The sequence below is a fragment of the Sceloporus occidentalis genome, unplaced genomic scaffold, assembly GCF_023333645.1.
Source record: "Sceloporus occidentalis isolate IW3139 unplaced genomic scaffold, rSceOcc1.0.p SCAF_41, whole genome shotgun sequence".
Classification (NCBI taxonomy): Eukaryota; Metazoa; Chordata; class Lepidosauria; order Squamata; family Phrynosomatidae; genus Sceloporus; species Sceloporus occidentalis.
In genome coordinates, this window is record NW_028317021.1 from 7,771,331 (window position 1) to 7,797,131 (window position 25,801).

The window sequence follows — 25,801 nt, forward strand, 5'->3', positions numbered from 1 at the left end:
ATACATAGGATTCTAGAGTCAGAAGGGACTACTAAGGGCCATACAGTCCAACCCTCCTTCTGCCATGCAGGAATACATAGGATCCTAGAGTCAGAAGGGACTACTAAGGGCCCGAGAGTCCAACCCTCCTTCTGCGATGCAGGAATACATAGGATCCTAGAGTCAGAAGGGACTACTAAGGGCCATAGAGTCCATCCCTCCCTCTGCCTTACAGGAATACATAGGATCCTAGAATCAGAAGGGACTACTAAGGGCCATATAGTCCAACCTTCCTTGTGCCATGCAGGAATACATAGGACACTTGAGTCAGAAGGGACTATTGAGGGCCATATCGTCCAACCCTCCCTCTGCCATGCAGGAATACATAGGACCCTAGCATCCAAAGGGACTACTAAGGGCCATATACTCCAACACTCCTTCTGCTGTTCAGGAATACATAGGATCCTTCTGCCATGCAGGAATACTTCGGATCCTAGAGTCAGAAGGGACTACTAAGGGCCGTATAGTCCAACCCTCCTTCTGCCATGCAGGAATACATAGGACCCTAGAGTCAGAAGGGACAACTAAGGGCCATATAGTCCAACCCTCCTTCTGCATGCAGGAAAACATAGAACACTAGAGTCGGTAGGGACTACTAAGGGTCTTATAGTCCAACCCGCCTTCTTCTATGCAGAAATACATAGGATCCTAGAGTCAGGAGGGACTACCAAGGGCCATATAGTCCAACCCTCCTTCTGCTATGCAGAAATACATAGGATCCTAGAGTCGAAGTGGACTACTGAGGGCCATACATTCCAACCCTCCTTCTGCCATGCAGGAATTCATAGGATCCTAGAGTCTAAACAGACTACTAAGGGCCATACAGTCCAACCCACCTTCTGCCATGCAGGAAGACATAGTACCCTACAGTCAGAAGGGACTACTTAGGGTCATATAGTACAACCCTCTGCCATGCAGAAATACATAGGATCTTAGAGTCTAAACAGACTACTGAGGGCCATACAGTCCAACCCTCCTTCTGCCATGCAGGAATTCATAGGATCCTAGAGTCTAAACAGACTAGTAAGGGCCATACAGTCCAACCCTCCTTCTGCCATGCAGGAAGACATAGGACCCTACAGTCAGAAGGGACTACTTAGGGCCATATTGTCCAACCCTCCTTCTGCCATGCAGAAATACATAGGATCCTATAGTCCAAACGGACTACTGAGGGCCATACATTCCAACCCTCCTTCTGCCATGCAGGAATACCTAGGATCCTAGTGTCGGAAGGGACTGCTAAGGGCCATAGAGTCCAACCCTCTTCTGCCATGCAGGAATACATAGGGTCCTTCTGCCATGCATGAATTCATAGGATCCTAGAGTAAGAAGGAATTACTAAGGGCCATATAGTGCAACCCTCCTTCTGCCATGCAGGAATACATAGGATCCTAGATTCGGAAGGGACTGCTAAGGGCCATAGAGTCCAACCCTCTTCTGCCATGCAGGAATACATAAGATCCGAGCATCCAAAGGGACTACTAAGGGCCATATAGTCCTTCTGCTTTGCAGGAATACATAGGATCCTAGAGTCGGAAGGGACTGCTCAGGGGCATATAGTGCAACCGTCCTTCTGCCTTGTAGGAATACATAGCATCCTAGAGTCAGAAGGGACGACTAAGGGCCACATAGTCCATTCCTCCTTCTGCTATGCCGGAATATATAGGATCCATCTGCAATGCAGTAATTCATAGGACCCTAGAGTCAGAAGGGACTAGTAAGGGTCCTATAGTCCAACCCTCCTTCTGCCATGCAAGAATACATAGGATCCTAGAGTCAGGAGGGACTACTAAGGGCCATATAGTCCAAGGCTCCTTCTGCCATGCAGGAATTCATAGGATCCTAGAGTCTAAACAGACTACTAAGGGCCATACAGTCCAACCCTCCTTCTGCATGCAGGAAAACATAGAACACTTGAGTCGGAAGGGACTACTAAGGGTCCTATAGTCCAACCCGCCTTCTTCTATGCAGAAATACATAGGATCCTAGAGTCTAAACAGACTACTAAGGGCCATACAGTCCAACCCTCCTTCTGCCATGCAGGAAGACATAGGACCCTAGAGTCAGAGGGGACGACTTAGGACCATATAGTCCAACCCTCCTTCTGCTATGCAGAAATACATAGGACCCTAGAGTCGAAGCGGACTACTGAGGGCCATACATTCCAACCTTCCTTCTGCCATGCAGGAATTCATAGGATCCTAGAGTCTAAACATACTACTAAGGGCCATACAGTCCAACTCTCCTTCTGCCTTGCAGAAATACATAGGAACCTAGAGTCGGAACGGAATACTGAGGGCCATCCATTGCAACCCTCCTTCATGCCGGAATGCATAGGATCCTAGAGTGAGAAGGGACTACTATGGGCACATGTAGTGCAAACCTTCTTCTGCCATGCAGGAATAAATAGTACCCTAGAATCAGAAGGGACTACTAAGGGCCAGAGAGTCCAACCCTCCTTCTGCCATGCAGGAATTCATAGGATCCTAGAGTCTAAACAGACTACTAAGGGCCATACAGTCCAACCCTCCTTCTGCATGCAGGAAAACATAGAACACTAGAGTCGGAAGGGACTACTAAGGGTCCTATAGTCCAACCCGCCTTCTTCTATACAGAAATACATAGGATCCTAGAGTCTAAACAGACTACTAAGGGCCATACAGTCCAACCCACCTTCTGCCATGCTGGAAGACATAGGACCCTACAGTCAGAAGGGACTACTTAGGGTCATATAGTACAACCCTCTGCCATGCAGAAATACATAGGATCTTAGAGTCTAAACAGACTACTAAGGGCCATACAGTCCAACCCTCCTTCTGCCATGCAGGAATTCATAGGATCCTAGAGTCTAAACAGACTAGTAAGGGCCATACAGTCCAACCCTCCTTCTGCCATGCAGGAAGACATAGGACCCTAGAGTCAGAAGGGACTACTTAGGGCCATATAGTCCAACCCTCCTTCTACCATGCAGAAATACATAGGAACCTAGAATCGGAAGGGAATACTGAGGGCCATACATTCCAACCCTCCTTCTACCATGCCGGAATGCATAGGATCCTAGAGTGAGAAGGGACTACTAAGGGCACATATAGTGCAAACCTCCTTCTGCCATGCAGGAATACATAGGACCCTAGAGTCAGAAGGGACTACTAAGGGCCACATAGTCCATCCCTCCTTCTACTATGCAGGAATACATAGGATCCATCTGCCATGCAGTAATTCATAGGACCCTAGAGTCAGAAGGGTCTAGTAAGGGTCCTATAGTCCAACCCTCCTTCTGCCATGCAGGAATACATAGGATCCTAGAGTCAGGAGGGACCACTAAGGGCCATATAGTCCAATGCTCCTTCTGCCATGCAGGAATTCATAGTATCCTAGAGTCTAAACATACTACTAAGGGCCATACAGTCCAACCCTCCTTCTGCCATGCAGGAAGAAATAGGACCCTACAGTGAGAAGGGACTACTTAGGGCCATATAGTCCAACCCTCCTTCTACCATGCAGAAATACATAGGAACCTAGAGTCGGAAGGGAATACTGAGGGCCATACATTCCAACCCTCCTTCTACCATGCCGGAATGCATAGGATCCTAGAGTGAGAAGGGACTACTAAGGGCCAGAGAGTCCAACCCTCCTTCTGCCATTCAGGAATACATAGGATCCTAGAGTCGGAAGGGAGTACTAACGGCCATATACTGCAACCCTCCTTCTGCCATGCAGGAATACATAGGATCCTAGAGTCGGAAGGGAGCACTAAGGGCCATATACGGCAACCCTCCTTCTGCCATGCAGGAATACATAGGATCCTAGAGTCGCAATGGACTACTAAGGGCCATATAGTGCAAACATCCTTCTGCCATGCAAGAATACATAGGATCCTAGAGTCGGAAGGGACTACTAAGGGCCATAGAGTCCAACCCTCCTTCTACCATGCAGGAAGACATAGTACCCTACAGTCAGAAGGGACTACTTCGGGTCATATAGTCCAACCCTCCTTCTGCCATGCAGAAATACATAGGATCCTAGAGTCTAAACAGACTACTAAGGGCCATACAGTCCAACCCTCCTTCTGCCATGCAGGAAGACATAGGACGCTACAGTCAGAAGGGACTACTTAGGACCATATTTTCCAACCCTCCTTCTGCCATGCAGAAATCATAGGATCCTATAGTCCAAACGGACTACTGAGGGCCATACATTCCAACCCTCCTTCTGTCATGCAGGAATACATAGGATCCTAGAGTCAGAAGGGACTACTAAGGGCACATATAGTGCAACCCTCCTTCTGCCATGCAGGAATACATAGGATCCTAGATTTGGAAGGGACTGCTAAGGGCCATAGAGTCCAACCCTCTTCTGCCATGCAGGAATACATAAGATCTGAGCATCCAAAGGGACTACTAAGGGCCATATAGTCCTTCTGCTATGCAGGAATACATAGGATCCTAGAGTCGGAAGGGACTGCTCAGGGGCATATAGTGCAACCCTCCTTCTGCCTTGTAGGAATACATAGGATCCTAGAGTCAGGAGGGACTACTAAGGGCCATATAGTCCAATGCTCCTTCTGCCATGCAGGAATACGTAGGACAATAGAGTCAGAAGGGACTACTAAGGGCCATATAGTCCAACCCTCCTTCTGCCATGCAGGAAGACATAGGACCCTACACTCAGAAGGGACTACTTAGGGCCATGTAGTCTCCTTCTGCCATGTAGGAACAGATAGGATCCTAGAGTCAGAAGGGACTACTAAGGGCACATATAGTGCAAACCTCCTTCTGCCATGCAGGAATACATACGATCCTAGAGTCGAAGCGGACTACTGAGGGCCATACATTCCAACCCTCCTTCTGCCATGCAGGAATTAATAGGATCCTAAACAGACTACTAAGGGCCATGCAGTGCAACCCTCCTTCGGCCATGCAGGGCCAGGAAGACATAGGACTCTACAGTCAGAAGGGACTACTTAGGGCCATATAGTCCAACCCTCCTTCTACCATGCAGAAATACATAGGAACCTAGAGTCGGAAGGGACTACTGAGGGCCATACATTCCAACCCTCCTTCTACCATGCAGGATTATATAGGACCCTAGAGTCAGAAGGGACTACTAAGGGCCTTAGAGTCCATCCTTCCTTTTGCCATGCAGGAATACCTAGGATCCTAGAGTCGGAAGGGCTTATTAAGGGCCTTAGAGTCCATCCCTCCTTCTGCCATGCAGGAATACATAGGATCCTAGAGTCAGAAGGGACTGCTAAGGGCCATAGAGTCCAACCCTCCTTGTGCCATGCAGGAATATATAGAATTTTATTATAAATGGAAATAGAGGACCAGGTATGCTAAAATAAATCCGCCTTTCCATCTCTCCGCAGAGCACCCCTGAAGCTCCTTTGCGACAACATGAAGTACCAGATCCTTTCGCGTGCGTTTTACGGATGTGAGTCTTATTCCGTACTTCTTCTGCCAGAGTTGTACCAAACGATGGGAGATGTAGTCCGTTGAGTTGGCGGCATCGTTGCTACGTTGAATGACGTAGGAAGACCATCTAATGTTCTTCTTCCCTGTCGCAGGGCTCGCGTATTGCCGCCATCTTTCCACCGTGAGGACGCACCTCTCGGCGCTGGTCAACCACAACATCGTGTCCCCCAGCAGCCCCCGCGATGCCAATTCGGGGCTTTCGGCGGACGTCTGGGAGGCCTTTCTAAAGGACACGACGGTACAACGGACTTGGGTCTGGGCTACAGTGTGGCCGCCGCCTCGCACTGCATCGCGCCACGTTGTAGATAATGGCGAGCTTCATAATTCCGACAGAGGTTGACCATAGATACGTCTGGAGGACCTCCAGCTGCCTAGAGAGGTGGCCTTTCTAGGCTTCTGGAAGTCATCCAACATGGTGGTCTCTCTAGGTATCTGAAGGTCCTCCAATAGAATGACTTTGACCATAGAGTCTTGCTGAAAGACCTCCAGAGGCCTAGAGAGGTGGTCTTTCTTGGCACCTGGAGGTCTTCCAACATTGTGGTCCCTCTAGGAACCTGGAGGTCCTCTAACATGATGGAAGCTGACCATAGAGTCCAGGTGAGGGACCTCCAGATGCCTAGAGAGGTGGTCTTTCTAGGCATCTGGAGGTCCTCCATCATGGTGGTCTCTCTAGGCATCTGGATGTCCTCCAATAGGATGGACTGACCATAGAGTCATGCTGAAGGACCTCCAGATGCCTAGAAAGACCACCTCTCTAGGCATCTGGAGGTGTTCTTTATGATGCATGTTGACCATAGAATCATACAGAAAGACCTACAGATGCCCAGAGAGGAGGTCTTTCTAGGCATCTGGGGGTCCTCCAACCCAAGAGCAGTTGACCATAGAGTCTCCAGATGCCTAGAGAGCATGGGTCGCGTCTCTTGTCCATTGTCTCTGCGTCTTTTGTCATCTATGTTTCTCCTAATCAGAGATACGAAGAGAAGGAGCTGCTGCGCCTGGTCTACTTCGGCGGCGTCCAGCGCTCGATCCGGAAATCCGTTTGGCCGTTCCTTTTGGGTCACTACCGGTTCGGGATGTTGGATGCCGAGAGGAAAGAGGTGAGGTGCCATTCTTCCGGTATTCTAATTTAACGTCCGTACGAACGCTTATTATTACGTCTCGCTCGCAGGTGGACGCCCGGACACGGTCCTGCTATGAACAGACCATGGCGGAGTGGCTGGGCTGCGAAGCCATCGTCCGCCAGCGTGAGAAGGAGTCACACGCAGCGGCGCTGGCCAAGTGTTGCTCCGGGGCCAGCCTGGATTCGAACCTGGAGCGCATGATGCACCGCGACTCCACTGTCAACAGCGAGGTGAGTTTCCACAGAGTCGTGAGGAAGGACGTCCGGTTTCCTAGAGAGGCGGTCTCTTTAGGCATCTGGGGGTCCTCTAACATACTTGAGGTTGACCACAGAGTCATGCCTAAGGACCTCCAGATGCCTAGAGAGGCGTTTTCTATAAGCATATGGAGGTTTGTGAATACGGTGGCCACTCTAGGCATCCTGAGGTCCTCCAATATACTGACGGTTGATCATAGAGTCATGTTGAAGGACCTCCATGTGCTTAGAGAGGTGGTCTATCTAGGCATCTGGAAGTCCCCCAATATGATCATAGAGTCATGCTGAAGGGCCTCCAGATGCCTAGAGAGGCGTTCTCTCTAGGCATCTGGAGGACCTCCAACAGTGGACCATAGAGTTGTGCTGGAGGACCTCTAAATTCCTAGAAAGGTGTTCTCTCTAGGCATCTGGAGGTCCTCCAATATGCTGGAGGTTGACCATAGAGTTATGCTGAAGGATCTCCATATTCCTAGATAGGTGTTTTCTATAGGCATATGGAGGTCCGTGAATGCTATGGCCTCTCTAGGCATCCTAAGGGTGTCCAATATACTGGCAGCTGACCATAGAGTCATGCTGGAGGACCTCCAGATGCCTAGAGTGGTCTTCTCTCTAGTCATATGGAGCTTCCTGAACACAGTGGCCACTCTAGGCATCCTGGGGGTCCTCCAATATACTGGCAGCTTACCATAGAGTCTTTCAGGAGGACTACCAGATAACTTGAGAGGTGGACTCTCTAGGCATCTGGAGGTCCTCCAGCATGCTGACCATAGAGTTGCGCTGGCGGATATCCATATTCCTAGAAGGGTGGCCTCTCTAGGTATACGGAGGTCCTCCAACGTGCCACAAAGTCCTACCACTCTTCCTTTCCCCCTTCCTTTCTGAGTCTTCGCAGAGCAGCAGCTCCGGTGCACAGAACCTGGCACGACTTCAGAGCGATTCCAGTGGCGGCAGCACGCAGGTACGGAAGCGGCGTCCCTTCGCTCGCATTTTTGGGTGGCGCCTGACGTTTTTGCACCGAGATCAAATCGGGTCCCCTAAATTGCCCCGAAAAACATGGTGGGAATGCCAACTGCGCACCCAAGATGCCATTTTGGCGACACGGATTCCGCAGTCAGTATCGCCCAATCCTCATCTGCCTTTCCTCGCAGGTGTTCGAGTCTGTCGACGAGGCGGAGCAAAACGAAACCGAACGCAACCTGGACGAGGGGAAGCGGGTGAAACTCTCTATGGTGTCCGATGGCGGCGACGGCGGTTTTCCTGCGCAGAATCTCTCCATTGTCTCAGACAGCGCAGAGGACGCGATGGCGAAGAACGAAAAAATGACGCCGTTCCACTCCGCGCAGACCAGCATGGAGGTTGGCCGGAGCCCACTATTGAGGGACCGCGCCGCCCTGGATGATGGGACCGTCGTCGCGGAAGACGCACTGCGTGGCCCAGATTTCCCCATTAATGGTAACATGGACGAGTTTATGTTTCTTGGCAAGGAGGTCTCTGATAAAGAGTGGGCGCCGCTCTCGGTGTCCAAAGATGGCTGGGTCGACCGTCCGAATTTGCCGGAGAGCGAAGATGACCTCTCCGAAGAGCCAGAGATGGAGAGTCTCTACCCACAGCTGGATTCACACTCGCTGGCCGTGACTGACTTGACCCTCAGCGCGGTTTCGCCCGTCTCTTCATCCGGAGTGTCCTACTCTGTGAGTACGAAATAGAGAGAGGACGCCTCTCTAGGACTCTGTGGGTCTTCCAGCCAACTCTATGGTCAGTGTCTGAGTATAGACTCTGGCCATAAACTCTATGGTCAATGTCTGGCTATATAATAATACTAGAGGACCTACAAAGGACTAGACAAGTGTCCTCTCTAGGAATCTCTAGGTCCTCCAGCACAACTCTATGGTCAGTGTCTGAGTATAGACTCAATGTCTGGCTATAGAATAATACTAGAGGAGCTACAAATGCCTAGAGAAGTGTCCTCTCTAGGAATCTCTAGGTCCTCCAGTGCAACTCTATGGTCAGTGTCTGAGTATAGACTCTGGCCATAGACTCTATGGTCAATGACTGGCTATAGAATAGTACTAGAGGAGGTACAAAGGCCTAGAGAAGTGTCCTCTCTAGGAATCTCTGGGTCCTCCAGTGCACCTCTATGGTAAAAAAAAAAGGCAAATCCGCCTCCGAACTCACTGGATTTCCCTTCTTGTTTTGCCCTCCTTCCTTCCGGCGACCGCATCTGGCGTTTAGCCCGAACTGCTGGACCTGTACACCATCAACCTCCACCGAATCGAAAAGGACGTCCAGCGATGCGACCGCAATTATTGTTACTTCACTCCGGGGAACTTGGAGAAACTGAGGAACGTCATGTGCAGGTAAGAAAGGCCCCATATATGTGTGTGTGTGTGTGTGTGTGTGTGTGTAAGGTCTTTTCCCTTCCAACTCTAGGATCCTATGTATTACGCCATGCAGGAATACATAGGATCCTAGAGTTGGAAAGGAAAAGAACTGACATCCATCCCAAATCTCTCCCTTCTCTCCAGTTACATATGGCACCACATTGACATCGGATACGTACAAGGGATGTGTGACCTCCTGGCGCCGCTGCTGGTCATTCTGGACGATGGTGAGTTCAGTACTTCTGCCATGCAGGAATGCATAGGACCCTAGAGCTATGCAGGAATACATAGGATCCTAGAGCCATGCAGGGATACATGGGATCCTTCTGCCATGCAGGAATACATAGGATACTTCTGCCATGCAGGAAGACATAGGACCCTAGGTCCATGCAGGAATACATAGGATCCTAGAGCCATGCAGGGATACATGGGATCCTTCTGCCATGCAGGAATACATAGGATACTTCTGCCATGCAGGAAGACATAGGACCCTAGGTCCATGCAGGAATACATAGGATCCTAGAGCCATGCAGGGATACATGGGATCCTTCTGCCATGCAGGAATACATAGGATCCTAGAGCCATGCAGGGATACATAGGATCCTTATTCCATGTATGAATACATAGGATCCTAGAGCCATGCAGGGATACATGGGATCCTTCTGTCATGAAGGAATACATAAGACCCTAGAGCCATGCAGGGATACATAGGATCCTTCTGCCATGCAGGAATACATAGGACCCTTCTGCCATGCAGGAATGCATAGGACACATGTATATTATCCCTTCCAGAAGCCCTGGCCTTCAGCTGCTTCTCCAAACTCATGAAGCGCATGAACCAGAACTTCCCCCACGGAGGAGCCATGGACACCCACTTCGCCAACATGAGGTCCCTCATCCAGGTCAGTGGGGAAGCCTCTCTTCTCGGGGGACAATGGGTTATGTTCCCCCTCGTTCTCTATTTAATGCAATCTAATATCGATTTAATTCCGCGGCAGATTTTGGACTCGGAGCTCTTCGAACTGATGCACCAAAATGGTGACTACACTCATTTCTACTTCTGTTACCGGTGGTTCCTCCTCGATTTCAAGAGAGGTGCGGGTTCGAATCCCCCCATTGTCACCATTGATGCACCCCTTGACCCTTCCCCTCTTCTTACCTTCCTTCGTTTCCATCCTCCCTTCCATTTCCTTCTCCCGCTCCCTTTTCCGCGCAGAACTGGTTTACGAAGACGTCTTCGCTGTCTGGGAGGCGATCTGGGCGGCGGTGCACATCTCCTCGGCGCACTTCGTCCTCTTCATCGCCTTGGCTTTGGTGGAGGTCTATAGGGACATCATCCTTGAGAACAACATGGACTTCACGGACATCATCAAGTTCTTCAACGGTAAACGGAGGACGTTAATTATAACGACGATAGTAATAATAATAATAAGGATCGGAAGAAGAAGAAGAATATAATTTATATATTATTAATATAATTAATTTCTTATTTTTATTTCTTATTTAATCATTTATATATTATATATATTTAATTATATATTTAATTTTTATATCAAATAAATAATTCTATATATATATATATATATATATAGAATTTATATATATATATATATATATATAGAGAGAGAGAGAGAGAGAGAGAGAGAGAGAGAATTAGTTACTTAATTATATGTGTGTGTATGTGTGTATATATATATATATATATGTATGTATATATATAATTAAATATATGAGCTAATTATATTAATATATATATATGTAATTAAATATAACATATATATGATATGTTTAATTTTATATATATATATAAATATAATTAACTCATATATTTAATTACATATATATATGTACACACATACATATAATGAAATAATTCTCTCTCTCTCTCTATATATATATAAATAGAATTATTTATTTGATATGTAAATTATATATCATATATATAATTATATATATTAATATATATATGATTAAATATTATATATATATATATATATATATATAATTTTATGTATCAATAATTATATATATATATATAGAGAGAGAGAACTGTTTATTTGATATATAAAATTAAATATCATATATATATATATATATATATATATATATATATTCTATATATTACTATATATATATATATTTATCATAGAATCATAGAATAATAGATCTGGAAGAGACCACAAGGGCCATGGCTTCTCCTTTCCATTGTATAACAAACTCCAGGAGAACATGGTCACTCCCACCTAAGGATCCCACCACTTGCACTCCATTAACTAGGTCATCCCTATTGGTTAGGATCAGATCCAAAATAGCTGACCCCCTTGTTGCCTCTTCCACCTTTTGGACCATGAAATTGTCTCCAAGGCAAGTGAGGAATTTGCTAGACCTTGAGGATTTGGCTGAGTTTGACTTCCAGCAAATATCAGGATGGTTGAAGTCGCCCATCACTACAACATCTCTCCTTTCTGAATGTGTGGTTGTCTGTTCTAGAAAGACATCATCCAATTCCTCAGTCTGACTTAGGGGTCTGTAGTAGACTCCCACCGTAACATCCTTGTTGTTTCCCTGTCCTTTAATTTTTATCCAGATGCTCTCCACCTGGCTTCCAGGATTTATGTCCTGGATCTCTTCACTGATGTAAATGTCCCTGACATATAGTGCTATTCCTCTTCCTTTCCTGTTTGGCCAGTTTCTCTTGAAAAGGTTATATCCCTCTATTTCCACATTCCAATCATGAGACTCATCCCACCAGGTTTCAGTGAGGCCTATTATATCATATTTGCTTTGTTGTACTAGGAGTTCGAGTTCATCCTGCTTATTTCCCATGCTCTGTGCATTAGTGTAGAGACATCGCAGACCATGGGTCCCATTTACTTGCTGCTTGTGCAAGTTTTTTTGCTTCCCACTGTTGGGTTCTTGCACTTTTTTTCTTGTTTCCTCTGTCTGTTTGACTATTTTCGCCATCCCTTTCGCCTTCCTTAATATTGTCTCCCTTCCCCACGGAACTCAGTTTAAAGCCCTCCTGATCAAGTTCTTGAGACTGTTGGCAAAAACATTTCTTCCAACTGGAGTGATATATTTAATTTTATATATTAAATAATTCTCTCTCTCTCCATATATATATATATATATATATAGATAGATAGATAGATAGATAGAATTATTTATTTGATTATATGTATATATGTTTGTGTGCATATATATATATATATATGATATTTATATTTTATTCGTTATTATTATTATTTCCTATTATTATTATTATACTATATGCGCAAAATTCTCGCCGTCTCATAATGTCTTTGTTGCGTTTCCTCCGCTCTTTATTCTGTCTTTCCCAGAAATGGCCGAGCATCACGACACGAAACGGATCCTGAAACTCGCCCGTGATTTGGTCTACAAAGTCCAGACGCTAATCGAGAACAAATAACGAAGTCGACGAAGTATTCGACCGCAAGGAACAATGAATAGCCATGATTTTCTTTGAGTGAATTCCCGGAGAAGGAGAGATTTCCAGGTCGCTGCACTTCCCCTTTTCGTGGCGGCTCCGCCTCCATAAATTTATCTGAACAACAACGGCGGATGTTTATTTGCGCGGTTTTCGTCTCGCGGTGAAATGGCCATCCGTGTGAATTTTGCATTTTTGTGACCAAAAAAAGCAGAGATTGCAAGGGAAGGAGGGAGGAGAAGAATTGAAGACTGATCAATTAATCAATTCATCCCTCCATCCATCAATTAATTCATGTTCATCCCACCATTTCCCCCCATTTTCATGGCAGATTTGTTCTGGACAAAGAAGAGATTGCAGAGAATGATGGAAGGAGGAGAAATGAAGAACGATCAATTAATCAATCAATCAATTCATTCCTTCATCCATCAATTAAGTTATGTCTGTCACACCCATTTTTCACCAAGAATCAAAACAGATTGTGTGAACATTTGTTTTAGGAAAAGAAGAGATTGCAGAGAAGGTCGAAGAAGGAGAATTGAAGAATGATCTATTAATCAACAAATCAGTTCATCCCTCCATCCATCAAATAATTAACATCTATCTCACTCTTCCCCACCCAAGATTTATGAGATTTGTTATGGAAAAAGAAAAGATTGCAGAGAAAGGTGGAAGGAGGAGAATTGAAGCATGATCGATTAATCAATTCATCCCTCCATCCATCAATTAATTAATTAATGACTATCCCACTCTTCCCCCCCCCCCCCCAAGATTTATGAGAACATTTGTGAAATTTGCTCTGGAAAAAAGAGAAGATTGCAGAAAAGCTGGAAGGAGAGGTGAAGAATGATCAATTAATCAATCAAGTCATTCCTCTATCCATTAATTAATTAATTAATTAATTAATGTTTATCCCACCCTTTCCTCCCATTTTCATGGCAGATTCAGAGAATATTTGTTTTGGAAACAGAAGAGATTGCAGGGGAAGATGGAAGGAGTAAAATTGAAGAATGATCAATTAATCAATTCATCTCTCCATCCATCAATTAATTTATGCGTATCCCACCCTTTTGTCCCCATTTTAATGGCAGATTAGGAGAATATTTGTTTCACAGAAAAGCATAGATGGCAGGGGAAGGTCGAAGGAGAGTTGAAAAATGATCCATCCATCCATCCATCCATCCATCCATTCATCCATCCATTAATTTAAATCTATTCCACCCATTTCCCTCCATTTTCATGGCAGACTGAGAATATTTGCATCCTGTTCTGGAAATAGAAGACATTGCAGAAGAAGGTGGAATGAGGCGAATTGAAGAATGATCGATTAATCAATTCATCCACCAATCGATCAATACATTGACGAATTTATGTCTATCCCACCTTTTTCTCCCCTCAAAAATGAGATTCAAGACAAGAATTATTAGTGGAAGGTGGAAGGAGAAAGGGAGGAAAAGTTGGGGGGGGGGGGAAGAATGATCAATCAATCCATCCATTGATCAATCAATCAATTGATTAATTTATGTCTATCCCATCCTTTTTTTTCTCCCAAGAGACATGGGAGATTCGAACTGCAAAATTAAAACACAAATATATACATTTCTGGTGGGATTTATTTGTAAATTTGAATTTATTATTCCTCAATCATTAAATTTTAATTTAATTTAATTTAAACAAATTAATTTTTCTCTGGTTTTGACCCTCACAAAGTATTTGACCACATCTCTAGGGAGATTATGCTGTTTATCAACTAGTGGATTAATCCTAGCGGATTAACTTTAAATGGAACTAGTGAATTGATCCAAAATTAATTGATCGTAATTTAATTGATCGTATAGATCACATAAGATTTCAGACCGTTTGATGGAGATAGAAATGTTGTGATACAAAACAATTCATTTTAATTTAGGGGAAAAAATAACAAAATAAACGAGGATTTGGTGGATTTGAAACTGGATGCTAAGGTTTGTTGGCCGAACAATTTGTGCAACTCTGTGTGTGTGTGTGTGTGTGTGCGTGTGTGTATTTTGCGCATGTGCGAGCGTGTGCAATTTAATCTTCCTTGGGCTGCGAAATCGATTTCTGCTCTTTCTTAACGCTCTTTCTGTTACATTTAAAAGCACAATCCTGAGCTAGCGACTTGTTCCTCGAATGCGACACCGTTATGACTTTGGAAAACGAAAACGAACACCACAACAAATCTTAATCTGACGAATTAACGAATTAATGAATTAACAAATTAATGAATTAACAAATGTTAATCCGATGAATTAACGAATTAACGAATTAATGAATTAACGAATTAACAAATAATCCACTGAATTAACGAATTAATGAATTAACAAATATTAATCCAACGAATTAACAAATTAATGGATTAATCAATTTGTTTAAATTCCGCCTTTCTCTGAGCTGTTTTTTGATATTTGGAAACACATCGAGGATGGAGAAAGCTAATAACTGAGATGCATGGTCGGGGTGCGAGGTATTGCAATGCCCATGGTGCATTCTTTCGACAATCCCTCTTATCCACAATTGCAGCCTTGGTCTCTGAGGCAAAAATTGGGTTGAATTTGCCAAAAATTAGTGAATTATTATCATGTTAACCCCTCATCCTGATTAAGCACAGCTGAGGATGATGGGTGTTGCAGTCCCAAAACTTCTTAAATCAAATTAAATCCAATTTCGCCAAGAAAATCAGTGCGTCGGACTAAAATAACCCATCATCCTCAGTTAGTACATCTGGGAATGATGGGTGTTGGAGTCCCAGGGAGAAAGAAGACCATTTGGGACCAAAATTTAGCCCTATTTTCGCCCAAAAATTAAACTATTTAATTTAATTTTTAATTAATTTAATTTAATTTAATTTTCAAAGCTAGCTTAAGGAATCTTGCCCGAAATTTGCTGCCAAATGCTATCAGAGAGGATATTTTTCAGCAATTTGATAGCTGCGTTGTTGTGTATTTTTTGTGTGTTCCTAAAAATGCAAAATAAATGTTACTTATTTACATGTATTTATTGATATATGTGTGTGTATATATATATATATATATATACATATTTCCCCTTTGTGTGTCCTGAAATTTTCTGTGTATACGTTGCATTATGCAAACCGAGGAAATACATTTTATCGATGTCGCCAAACCTTGCTATATATTATATTGATTATAAAAAAATATCATATATATCTATATGGTGTATAGAGAATATATATCTATGTGAATTAAACAATACACAAGGGAAAAAAATCTGTATTGTTTCCTCTTTATTTTTATATTAATTAAATTATTATTATTTTTGGCAAGCAAAACAATTCCAAAATTAAATTTTAAAAAAAATGCCAATTTTTGTCAACTGTAAATTAAATTCTCTAATTACATAGTTTATATTTTTTTCAATTTCCCCTGATGATTTATTTATAAATAAATTTTATTTGTTTGTGTATTAATAAATAAATGAAATTTATTTATAAACAAATTAATAAGTAACAAGAAATTTATTTATAAATAAATTAACTAATAAATGAAATTTATTGATAAATAAATTAATAAATGAAATTTATACATAAATGTAATTTAATTATAAATAAATAAATAAATGAAATTTATTTATAAATAAATTTATGAATAAATAAATTTATTTATAAATAAATAAATAAAACTTATTAGTAAATAATAAATCAATTTATAATTAGTTAATTAAATTTATTTATAAATAAATAAAAATTATAAATTAATAAATAAATAAATTTATAAATAAATAAATAAAATACCTGCATTTCAACTATACAAGCCATCTCTAGATTCCTATTAAGTTATATTTTATTATATATATATATATATATATATATATATATTATTTGTGAATAATTTATAATTCAATTAATAATTATTCATCAATAAATTTATTTAGAAATATTGTAATTTACAAATCAATAAATATTTACTTAATTTATGTATAACTAAATAAATATAATCCCTGCATGGAGGAATAAATAATAATAATAATAATAATAATAGCCCTTCCAATGTAGTCCCTTCCAAGTCCACTATTCTATGTATCCCTGCATGGGAGAAGACAATAATAATAATTTGTTTTATTTATATACCGCTATTCCAAAGATCATAGCGGTGAACAGCAAGTAAGCTAATTAGCAAGTAAGCTAATTTGCCCCCAACAGTTTGGGTACTCATGTTAGCGACCTCCGTGAACTCGCAACCTTGTGGTTTCGAGTGAATGGCTGCAGTACAGGCATTTAACCACTGCGCCACCAGGGCTCTGATGTATTCCTACATGGTAGAAGAGGAATCAGGAGGCTAAAAACAAGGCAGGAATGTGGTCTCGGGTTCGAATTTTTCGGTCCTGTTATTCCTGTCTTTCTCTGCAATTTTTTGGTCAGAGATGACTCAAAATAAAATCCATTCTCCAATCTTTCCAAAACCGGTTCCTGGTTTTGCATTTCCTCTTCTTTTCTTTTGCAACCGGAAATCCAAAATTTTTCACACACACACACACACACACACACACACATATATATTTGCAAAAGAGATGCAAAGATTTCTTATAATATGATATATTAATAATATGTAAGTTTTATTTTTATTCTGACTGTCCCAATGGATCGGGGTGGGTTACAATAATAATAATAATAATAATAATAATAATAATATTGTAACCCACCCCTATCCATTGGGACAGTCAGAATAAAAATAAAACTTACATATTATTAATATATCATATATATATATATATATATATAATATTATAATTTCACAATGGATCGGGGTGGGTTACAGTAATAATAATAATAATAATTTATTATATTTTGTTGTTATAACATAATAATAATATAATATTTTATGTACAATAATATTATATAATAATATAGAATATATATAGAATATAACAGTATATTATATAATAACAATATTATATCAATATTGTAACCCACCCTGATCCATTGAGAGAGTCAGAATAAAAATAAAATATAATTATTAATATAATAATAATAGAAATATTGCAGTTTGGGAACATTTTAATTTATCAGAAATAACAGAAATAATAATAATAATAAAACATAAAAACTAATAATAGAAATAATGCAGTTTCATTTTAATTGCTATAATAAATAATAATAATAATAATAATGGAAATAATAATAATAAAACAACCCTAATTCCCTAATTTATAAATTGAATTTATTTCATATTTTTATATATATATATATATATATATATATATATATATATAACCTTCAATTTTTAATTTATCTCAATTCCCAAGTGAATTAAAAGCCATTAAATCAAATTAAATTAATTTAGCCGCCATAAATTTTAATCCCAAGCGGGACTCGAACTCGGGGCTCTATCGACTCCCCTTGCTAATGTCATCACCACTCCCCCCCTTCGCTCCGTCTTCACGGCAACGCTGCCCCGCCCACCCTGCGACTAGCAAGGGAGGTTGTCCCTACGCTCCGGGGCCACGCCCATTCATTTGAATACCAGGCCACGCCGCCCTCCGGGGCAAAGCTCGGCTACACTGCGAAGGAGGAACAGGGAGAAAGAAGGGGAGCAGCGGCGGACGCAGGTGAGGGCTGCGAAGGGAAGGGGGGTCCCAAGCCCTGCTAAGCTCCTTCCTCAGCTATCTGTTCAGAGCTACGAAGGACCCCCTCCCTAATTAATTGCAATTGATTGATCCCCTTGATTGCAAAACTCCAGCCTTTATTAATACCCACTCCCCAATTAATTGCAATCATGGGACCCCCAACCCTTACGGAGACTCCTCCCCAATTAATTGCACCCCCTAATTGAAACCCCCAACTCTTATGGGGACCCTTCCCCAATCAATTGTAATTAATTGCATCCCCTAATTACACCCCCAACCCTTAAGACCCCTCCCCAATTAATTGCAACCCCCAACTCTTAAGACCCCTCTCCAATTAATTGCACCCCCTAATTGCAACCCCCAACCCTTATGAAGACCCTTCCCCAATTAACTGCAGCCCTTAAGTGCAACCCCAAACCCTAAGACTCCTCCCCAATTGATTGCAATTAATTGCACCCCCTAATTGCACCCCCAACCTTATTAAGACACCTCCCCAATTAATTGCAATTATTTACACCCCCAACCCTTATGGAGACCCCTCCCCAATTAATTACAATCATGGGACCCCCCACCTCTATTAAGACCCCCCCAATTATCAGCACTATGGAGAAGACCCTTCCCCAATGAATTGCACCCCCTAATTGCAGCCAAGACCCCCTCGTCAATTGCATGAAGACTCCCTCCCCAATTAATTGCTCCCCCTAATTAAAGTCCTCCCATCTCTATGAAGAAGACCCTTCCCCAATTCCTCACCCCTCTTCCCCCCAATTCAGCCCCATGATGAAGACCCCCTCCCCAATTATTGGGAAAGAAGGTGGGGAAGGGTCCTCATAGCAACCAGGATGGGGAAATAATTGAGGAGGTGGCAGATGAAATTGGGGAGGGGTCTTAATAGGGGTGAGGGGGGTCACATAATTGCATTGAATTGGGGAGAGGTCTTCATAAATTGGGGATAATGGGGTAATGAATTGGGGAGATGGTCTTCATAGCAATATGGAAGGCAGGAATAAGTGGGGAGGGGTCTGCATAGGACATAATTGGGGAGGGGGGTCTTCATAGCATTGGCAGAGATGGAAATATATATGGGAAAGAGTCTTAATAAGCCCTCAGTGGGGAATAATAATTGAGGAAGGGGTCTTCCTTAAGGGTTCAGGAAAATGGGGAGGGGGTCTTGTTTGGACTATTATTATTATTATTATTATTATTATTATTATTATTATTATTATTATATTAAAGTTTATTTTAAATAATATATTATGTATTATATAAATATATTATTATTATTAATTTCTCTTATTATTGTTATTATATTTTGTTTATTATATTAATATTTTGTTTATTTGCTATTATTATTATAGTATTATATCAATATTTATTATTGTTTTGATATATATTATTATTATTATTATTTGTAAATAATATCGTTCTTAATATTATTATAACATATAATCTAAATGTCAATAATAAATAAATATTAATAATAGTATGCATATATATGAGCTAAACATTAATATAATTATATTATTATTATTGTTTGAATATTAATAATATTTACTTGATAATATATATATTTTATATATATACATATTATATTTTTGGGTTCACAGGGTTCACAATCTGATTGTGATTATTATTATTTCTGCAATATATATATATATATATATATATATATAATTGTTTATATGTATAATATATATAATATATGTAATATTAAATTAAATAATAATAATTATAAAATTATATATTAAATAATATATATTAAATTAAATAATAATTATAAAATAATATAATATAGATACACACACAATTGTATGTATATATATACACATAGAATATATGTAAATATATATATTTATATATATAATGTATAAAATTATATGTGTATGTTAAATAATATATAAAATCTATAAAATTATATATATACACACACACACACACACACACAAAATTATATAACGAAGATTCAGGAAGGACTCATCCCGCGCTTTGTACAAGCGCATTGGTGACTAAAAAGTCCAATCTGGGACAAACAGGTCCGGTTGCAGAAAGCACAGCGGAAAATCTCCTTTGGTGATGTTTCCAGGTTGCGGTTCTTTCTGTGTTGTCGTTTCTCTTCGAGACTCATTCGGCGTGAGCTTTCGAAAAAAGCTGTAGCATCGTGGATAGTGCGTCTCCATGCCTCCCGATGCGAGGCCAGGGCAGACCATTGTTAGTGATCAATTTGGCCAAGCCTGAGATGTTGTTTCAGGGAGTCCTTGTATCTCTTCTTTGGGGCGGGAGATTGGATGTAACCTGTGAGCCTGTGCAATGGATTTTTCTGGTGGAGTGCAGTGCACAGAACTGGCCTCACCCTTTAAACCAGAGGCTCGACTGCTGAGGCCTTGACAAGCATGGACAATAGCAGCGAGGGCCTCGGGTCGTAGGTTTGATTAGAGTTTCCTTCTCTGAGATGGTTGACCTTACAGGGTTAGACGAACACCATCTGCCCGGGTTTGGGATTAGAGTTTTCCTTCTCCTAGGATGGTGACCATAAGGCTAGAGAGCCCATCCTGCCCTTTGGCGCTCTTGGTCAGACCCTTCGGTTGTGACCTGTCTGGCATGGGAGGCCCTGCCGGTGGCTATTATACCACCGCCAGCATAGCTCACATTAGGGTGCACAAGCCTCTCCCCCACGACAAGGGGGCATCAATGGAGGATATATATATATATATATATATATATATACACACACACACACACACACACACACACACACACAGTGGAACCTCGCCATAGGCAGCCGTGCCATACGCGGCCTTGAGCATATGCGCTCAAGCCGCGGCGCGCGCACAGGGCGGAAGGGGCGGCGCGTCCCATTCAGTTGAATGGGCGTGCGCGCCCGTTGCGCCCCGCGCACCTCCGCGCCGCTGTGCACGAACCCCATTGTTTACAATGGGGCTCGAGCATAGGTGGAAATCGCCATACGCGACGGGATCCGGAACGGATCCCCCGCGTATGGCGAGGTTCCACTGTATATATATATATATATATATATATATGCATGCAAACCCAGGTTGCATTGGCCTTCCCTTCCCTTACTAAAGCTTTGCACTTGGCCCTTTACCCTTTGCATCTTGCCATTCCAGTTTTGCCATGGCTGAACTTTCTTTCACTCCCTTCAATGTCTTCGCATGCGTCGCCCTCTATATATACCACACCTTCTGCCATGCAGGAATACATAGAGTCTGAAGGGACTACTAAGGGCCATATAGTCCAACCCACTTTCTGCCTTGCAGGAATACATAGAATAATAAAGATAGAAGGGACTACTAAGGGTCCTATAGTCCAACCCTCCTTCTGCCATGCAGGAATACATAGAATTATCTCGACTGCAATCTCCATTCCGATTAATGGAGGACCTTGGACTGTTTCGTTGCCTGATTTAAAGCCAAGCAACTCCCCTCTGGAGCCTGAACATTGCAGGGAATATGACAGTCGTCTCATCTGAAGGCAATTAAGCAACCTGACCCCGAAGAAAAGGGCGTAATTACCGGCATGTTAACGACTCTGCGTAAATAGTAATTTTCTCAGGCAAGGAATGCTTAAGAACTGGTTTCTTTTCCGGCTCCAGACCCCAAAATATCACCTTAATAGCACTTGGGAGTCGTTGGCTTTCTCCCATCCAAAGGCTGTCCAAGGGAGACCCTGCTTACCATCCAAAACGAAATGGGGTTCTGGTTCCTTTTGGGTTGTTTTAACCCTGAGAGGTGACTCGACGGCCATTTTTGATTATCTGAAGGGAAGTCATGGGGAAGATGGGCCTTGTAGTCCCTTCCGTCAACATGATTTATATTATATTTATGTAATGTTTTATTTATTTTATTTATGTATTATATTAAATTATATTAATATTATTATATTAAAATAATATCTATTTATTTTATGATATTTACATTTATTATAGTAAAATAATATTTTTATTTATTTACATTGTAGTAAATTATATTAGTAATTTATATTAAATTATATTGATTATATATATTATATTAAAATATATTTATTTATTAATTATAATATTAAATAATATATTATTTATTTATATTATAATATTATATATATTTCTATAATAAATTATATTAATTATATTTATTATAAAATAATTTTTATTTTATTTTAATATTAAAATAATATTTATTTATATTATAGTAAATTCTATATTTATTCATATTTATATATATTAAAACAGTATTTATTTATTTTATTTATTAAAATAATATTTCATTTATTTATAGTATATATATTAAATTATATTTATTATATTAAACTAATATTTATTTATTTATAAAATAATATTTTTATATTATATATTAGTATTTATTCTATTTTTATATTAAAATATTATTTTATTTATATTATATTAAATTAACATTTTAATATATATTTATTATATTTATTATATTAAAATAATATTTTATTATTTATTTATTCATTTGTTTATGAAGCTTTGCATTGTTTGTTTAATGCATTAAAATAAAGAAGGAAACAATAGGGTTTATTTCCTTCCCTTTGCTTCGCATGGACTTTCTGGATTCCTAAAGGGATTATTAAAGGAGGCAAGGTTAAGCCCGGCTAATTGCTGAGAAGCGGTTCGTTAATTTCAGGCGACGGATGGCGGAGGAACAATTCATTAAACGTTTGCAAAAGGTGTGCTTTTTTCATTCCTCAAATCCTCAGGTAATTCGGGGTTTTTGCAAGCATGTGTTTAATGCATTAAAAATACGTATAGGCTTGAATTTTTGCAAAGTCTTCATTGCAAACATTCCATCTTTATTATTCTATGTATTACAGCATGTATTCTATGTATTCCTGCATGGCGGAAGGCGGGTTGGACTAGAGGGCCTTCAGCAGCCCCTTGCGCCTTTCTTATGCGATGTATTCCCACATGGCAGAAGGCGGGTTGGACTAGAGGGCCCTCAGCAGCCCCTTCCACCTTTATTATTCTATGTATTCCCACATAGCGGAAGGCGGGTTGGACTAGAGGGCCCTCAGCAGCCCCTTCCACCTTTATTATTCTATGTATTTCCCCATGGCAGAAGGCGGGTTGGACTATAGAGCCCTTCATAGCCCCTTCCACCTTTATTATTCTATGTATTCCTGCATGGCGGAAGGCGGGTTGGACTAGAGGGCCTTCAGCAGCCCCTTGTGCCTTTCTTATGTGATGTATTCCCAAATGGCAGAAGGCGGGTTGGACTAGAGGGCCCTCAGCGGCCCCTTCCACCTTTATTATTCTATGTATTCCCGCATGGCGGAAGGCGGGTTGGACTAGAGGGCCTTCAGCAGCCCCTTGCGCCATTCTTATGCGATGTATTCCCACATGGCAGAAGGTGGGTTGGACTAGAGGGCCTTCAGCGGCCCCTTCCACCTTTATTATTCTATGTATTCCCACATGGCGGAAGGTGGGTTGGACTAGAGGGCCCTCAGTAGCCCCTTGCGCCCTTATTATGCGATGTATTCCCGCATGGCGGAAGGCGGGTTGGACTAGAGGGCCCTCAGCAGCCCCTTGCGCCTTTCTTATTCTATGTATTCCTGCATGGCGGAAGGTGGGTTGGACTAGGAGGCCCTCAGCAGCCCCTTCCACCTTTATTATTCTATGTATTCCCGCATGGCAGAAGGAGGGTTGGACTATAGAGCCCTTCATAGCCCCTTCCACCTTTATTATTCTATGTATTCCCGCATGGCGGAAGGAGGGTTGGACTATAGAGCCCTTCATAGCCCCTTCCACCTTTATTATTCTATGTATTCCCGCATGGCGGAAGGCGGGTTGGACTAGAGGGCCCTCAGCAGTCCCTTCCACCTTTATTATTCTATGTATTCCTGCATGGCGGAAGGCGTGTTGGACCAGAGGGCCCTCAGCAGCCCCTTGCGCCTTTATTATTCTATGTATTCCCGCATGGCAGAAGGCGGGTTGGACTAGAGGGCCCTCAGCAGCCCCTTCTGCCTTTATTATTCTATGTATTCCCGCATGGCGGAAGGCGGGTTGGACTAGAGGGCCCTCAGCAGCCCCTTCCACCTTTATTATTCTGTGTATTCCCGCATGACGGAAGGCGGGTTGGACTAGAGGGCCCTCAGCAGCCCCTTCCACTATTATTCTATGTATTCCCGCATGGCGGAAGGCGGGTTGGACCAGAGGGCCCTCAGCAGCCCCTTCCACCTTTATTATTCTATGTATTCCCGCATGGCGGAAGGCGGGTTGGACTAGAGGGCCCTCAGCAGCCCCTTCCACCTTTATTATTCTATGTATTCCCGCGTGGCAGAAGGCGGGTTGGACTAGAGGGCCCTAAGCAGCCCCTTCCACCTTTATTATTCTATGTATTCCCGCAGGACGGAAGGCGGGTTGGACCAGAGGGCCCTCAGCAGCCCCTTCCGCCTTTATTATTCTATGTATTCCCGCATGACGGAAGGCGGGTTGGACTAGAGGGCCCTCAGCAGTCCCTTCCACCTTTATTATTCTATGTATTCCCGCATGACGGAAGGCAGGTTGGACTAGAGGGCCCTCAGCAGCCCCTTCCGCCTTTATTATTCTATGTATTCCTGCATGGCGGAAGGCGGGTTGGACCAGAGGGCCCTCAGCAGCCCCTTGCGCCTTTCTTATTCTATGTATTCCTGCATGGCGGAAGGTGGGTTGGACTAGGAGGCCCTCAGCAGCCCCTTCCACCTTTATTATTCTATGTATTCCCGCATGGCAGAAGGAGGGTTGGACTATAGAGCCCTTCGTAGCCCCTTCCACCTTTATTATTCTGTGTATTCCCGCGTGGCAGAAGGAGGGTTGAACTATAGAGCCTTTAGTATCCCCTTCCACCTTTATTATTCTGTGTATTCCCGCGTGGCAGAAGGAGGGTTGAACTATAGAGCCTTTAGTATCCCCTTCCACCTTTATTATTCTATGTATTCCCGCATGACGGAAGGCGGGTTGGACTAGGAGGCCCTCAGCAGCCCCTTCCGCCTTTATTATTCTATGTATTCCCGCATGGCGAAAGGCGGGTTGGACTAGAGGGCCCTCAGCAGCCCCTTCCACCTTTATTATTCTATGTATTCCCGCATGGCGGAAGGCGGGTTGGACTAGGAGGCCCTCAGCAGCCCCTTCCACCTTTATTATTCTGTGTATTCTTGCATGGCGGAAGGCGGGTTGGACTAGAGGGCCCTCAGCAGTCCCTTCCACCTTTATTATTCTATATATTCCCGCGTGGCAGAAGGAGGGTTGGACTATAGGGCCCTTCGTAGCCCCTTCCATCTTTATTATTCTATGTATTCCCGCATGGCGGAAGGAGGGTTGGACTATAGGACCCTTCGTAGCCCCTTCCACCTTTATTATTCTATGTATTCCTGCATGGTAGAAGGAGGGTTGGACTATAGGACCCTTCGTAGCCCCTTCCACCATTATTATTCTATGTATCCCTGCATGGTAGAAGGAGGGTTGGACTATAGGACCCTTCGTAGCTCC

At 42.1% G+C, this 25,801-nt stretch overlaps 2 protein-coding genes across 6 annotated transcripts in view; both read left to right on the plus strand.

Moving 5' to 3' along the window:
• LOC149290120 (small G protein signaling modulator 1-like) overlaps positions 1-15,950 on the plus strand; it is a 38,958-nt gene extending 23,008 nt beyond the window's left edge. Inside the window, exons 13-24 of the mRNA XM_089489933.1 lie at positions 5,408-5,472; positions 5,606-5,751; positions 6,482-6,610; positions 6,682-6,864; positions 7,772-7,846; positions 8,037-8,579; positions 9,121-9,245; positions 9,414-9,496; positions 10,062-10,171; positions 10,268-10,364; positions 10,486-10,653; positions 12,611-15,950. Coding sequence (XP_089346059.1) covers positions 5,408-5,472; positions 5,606-5,751; positions 6,482-6,610; positions 6,682-6,864; positions 7,772-7,846; positions 8,037-8,579; positions 9,121-9,245; positions 9,414-9,496; positions 10,062-10,171; positions 10,268-10,364; positions 10,486-10,653; positions 12,611-12,699 — 1,813 coding nt within the window. The 3' untranslated portion in view covers positions 12,700-15,950. The remainder of the gene's footprint in view (positions 1-5,407; positions 5,473-5,605; positions 5,752-6,481; positions 6,611-6,681; positions 6,865-7,771; positions 7,847-8,036; positions 8,580-9,120; positions 9,246-9,413; positions 9,497-10,061; positions 10,172-10,267; positions 10,365-10,485; positions 10,654-12,610) is intronic.
• Positions 15,951-18,217: 2,267 nt separating this feature from the next.
• LOC149290121 (uncharacterized protein KIAA1671-like) overlaps positions 18,218-25,801 on the plus strand; it is a 46,466-nt gene continuing 38,882 nt past the window's right edge. For 3 of the 5 annotated variants that reach the window (XM_089490067.1, XM_089490070.1, XM_089490071.1), the window contains exons 1-2: positions 18,252-18,303; positions 22,899-23,004. The gene's annotated coding sequence lies outside the window, so the exon portion shown is untranslated. Of the gene's footprint in view, positions 18,304-22,898; positions 23,035-25,801 lie in introns of all 5 variants that reach the window. The other 2 variants (XM_089490068.1, XM_089490069.1) reach the window with 2 other exon arrangements.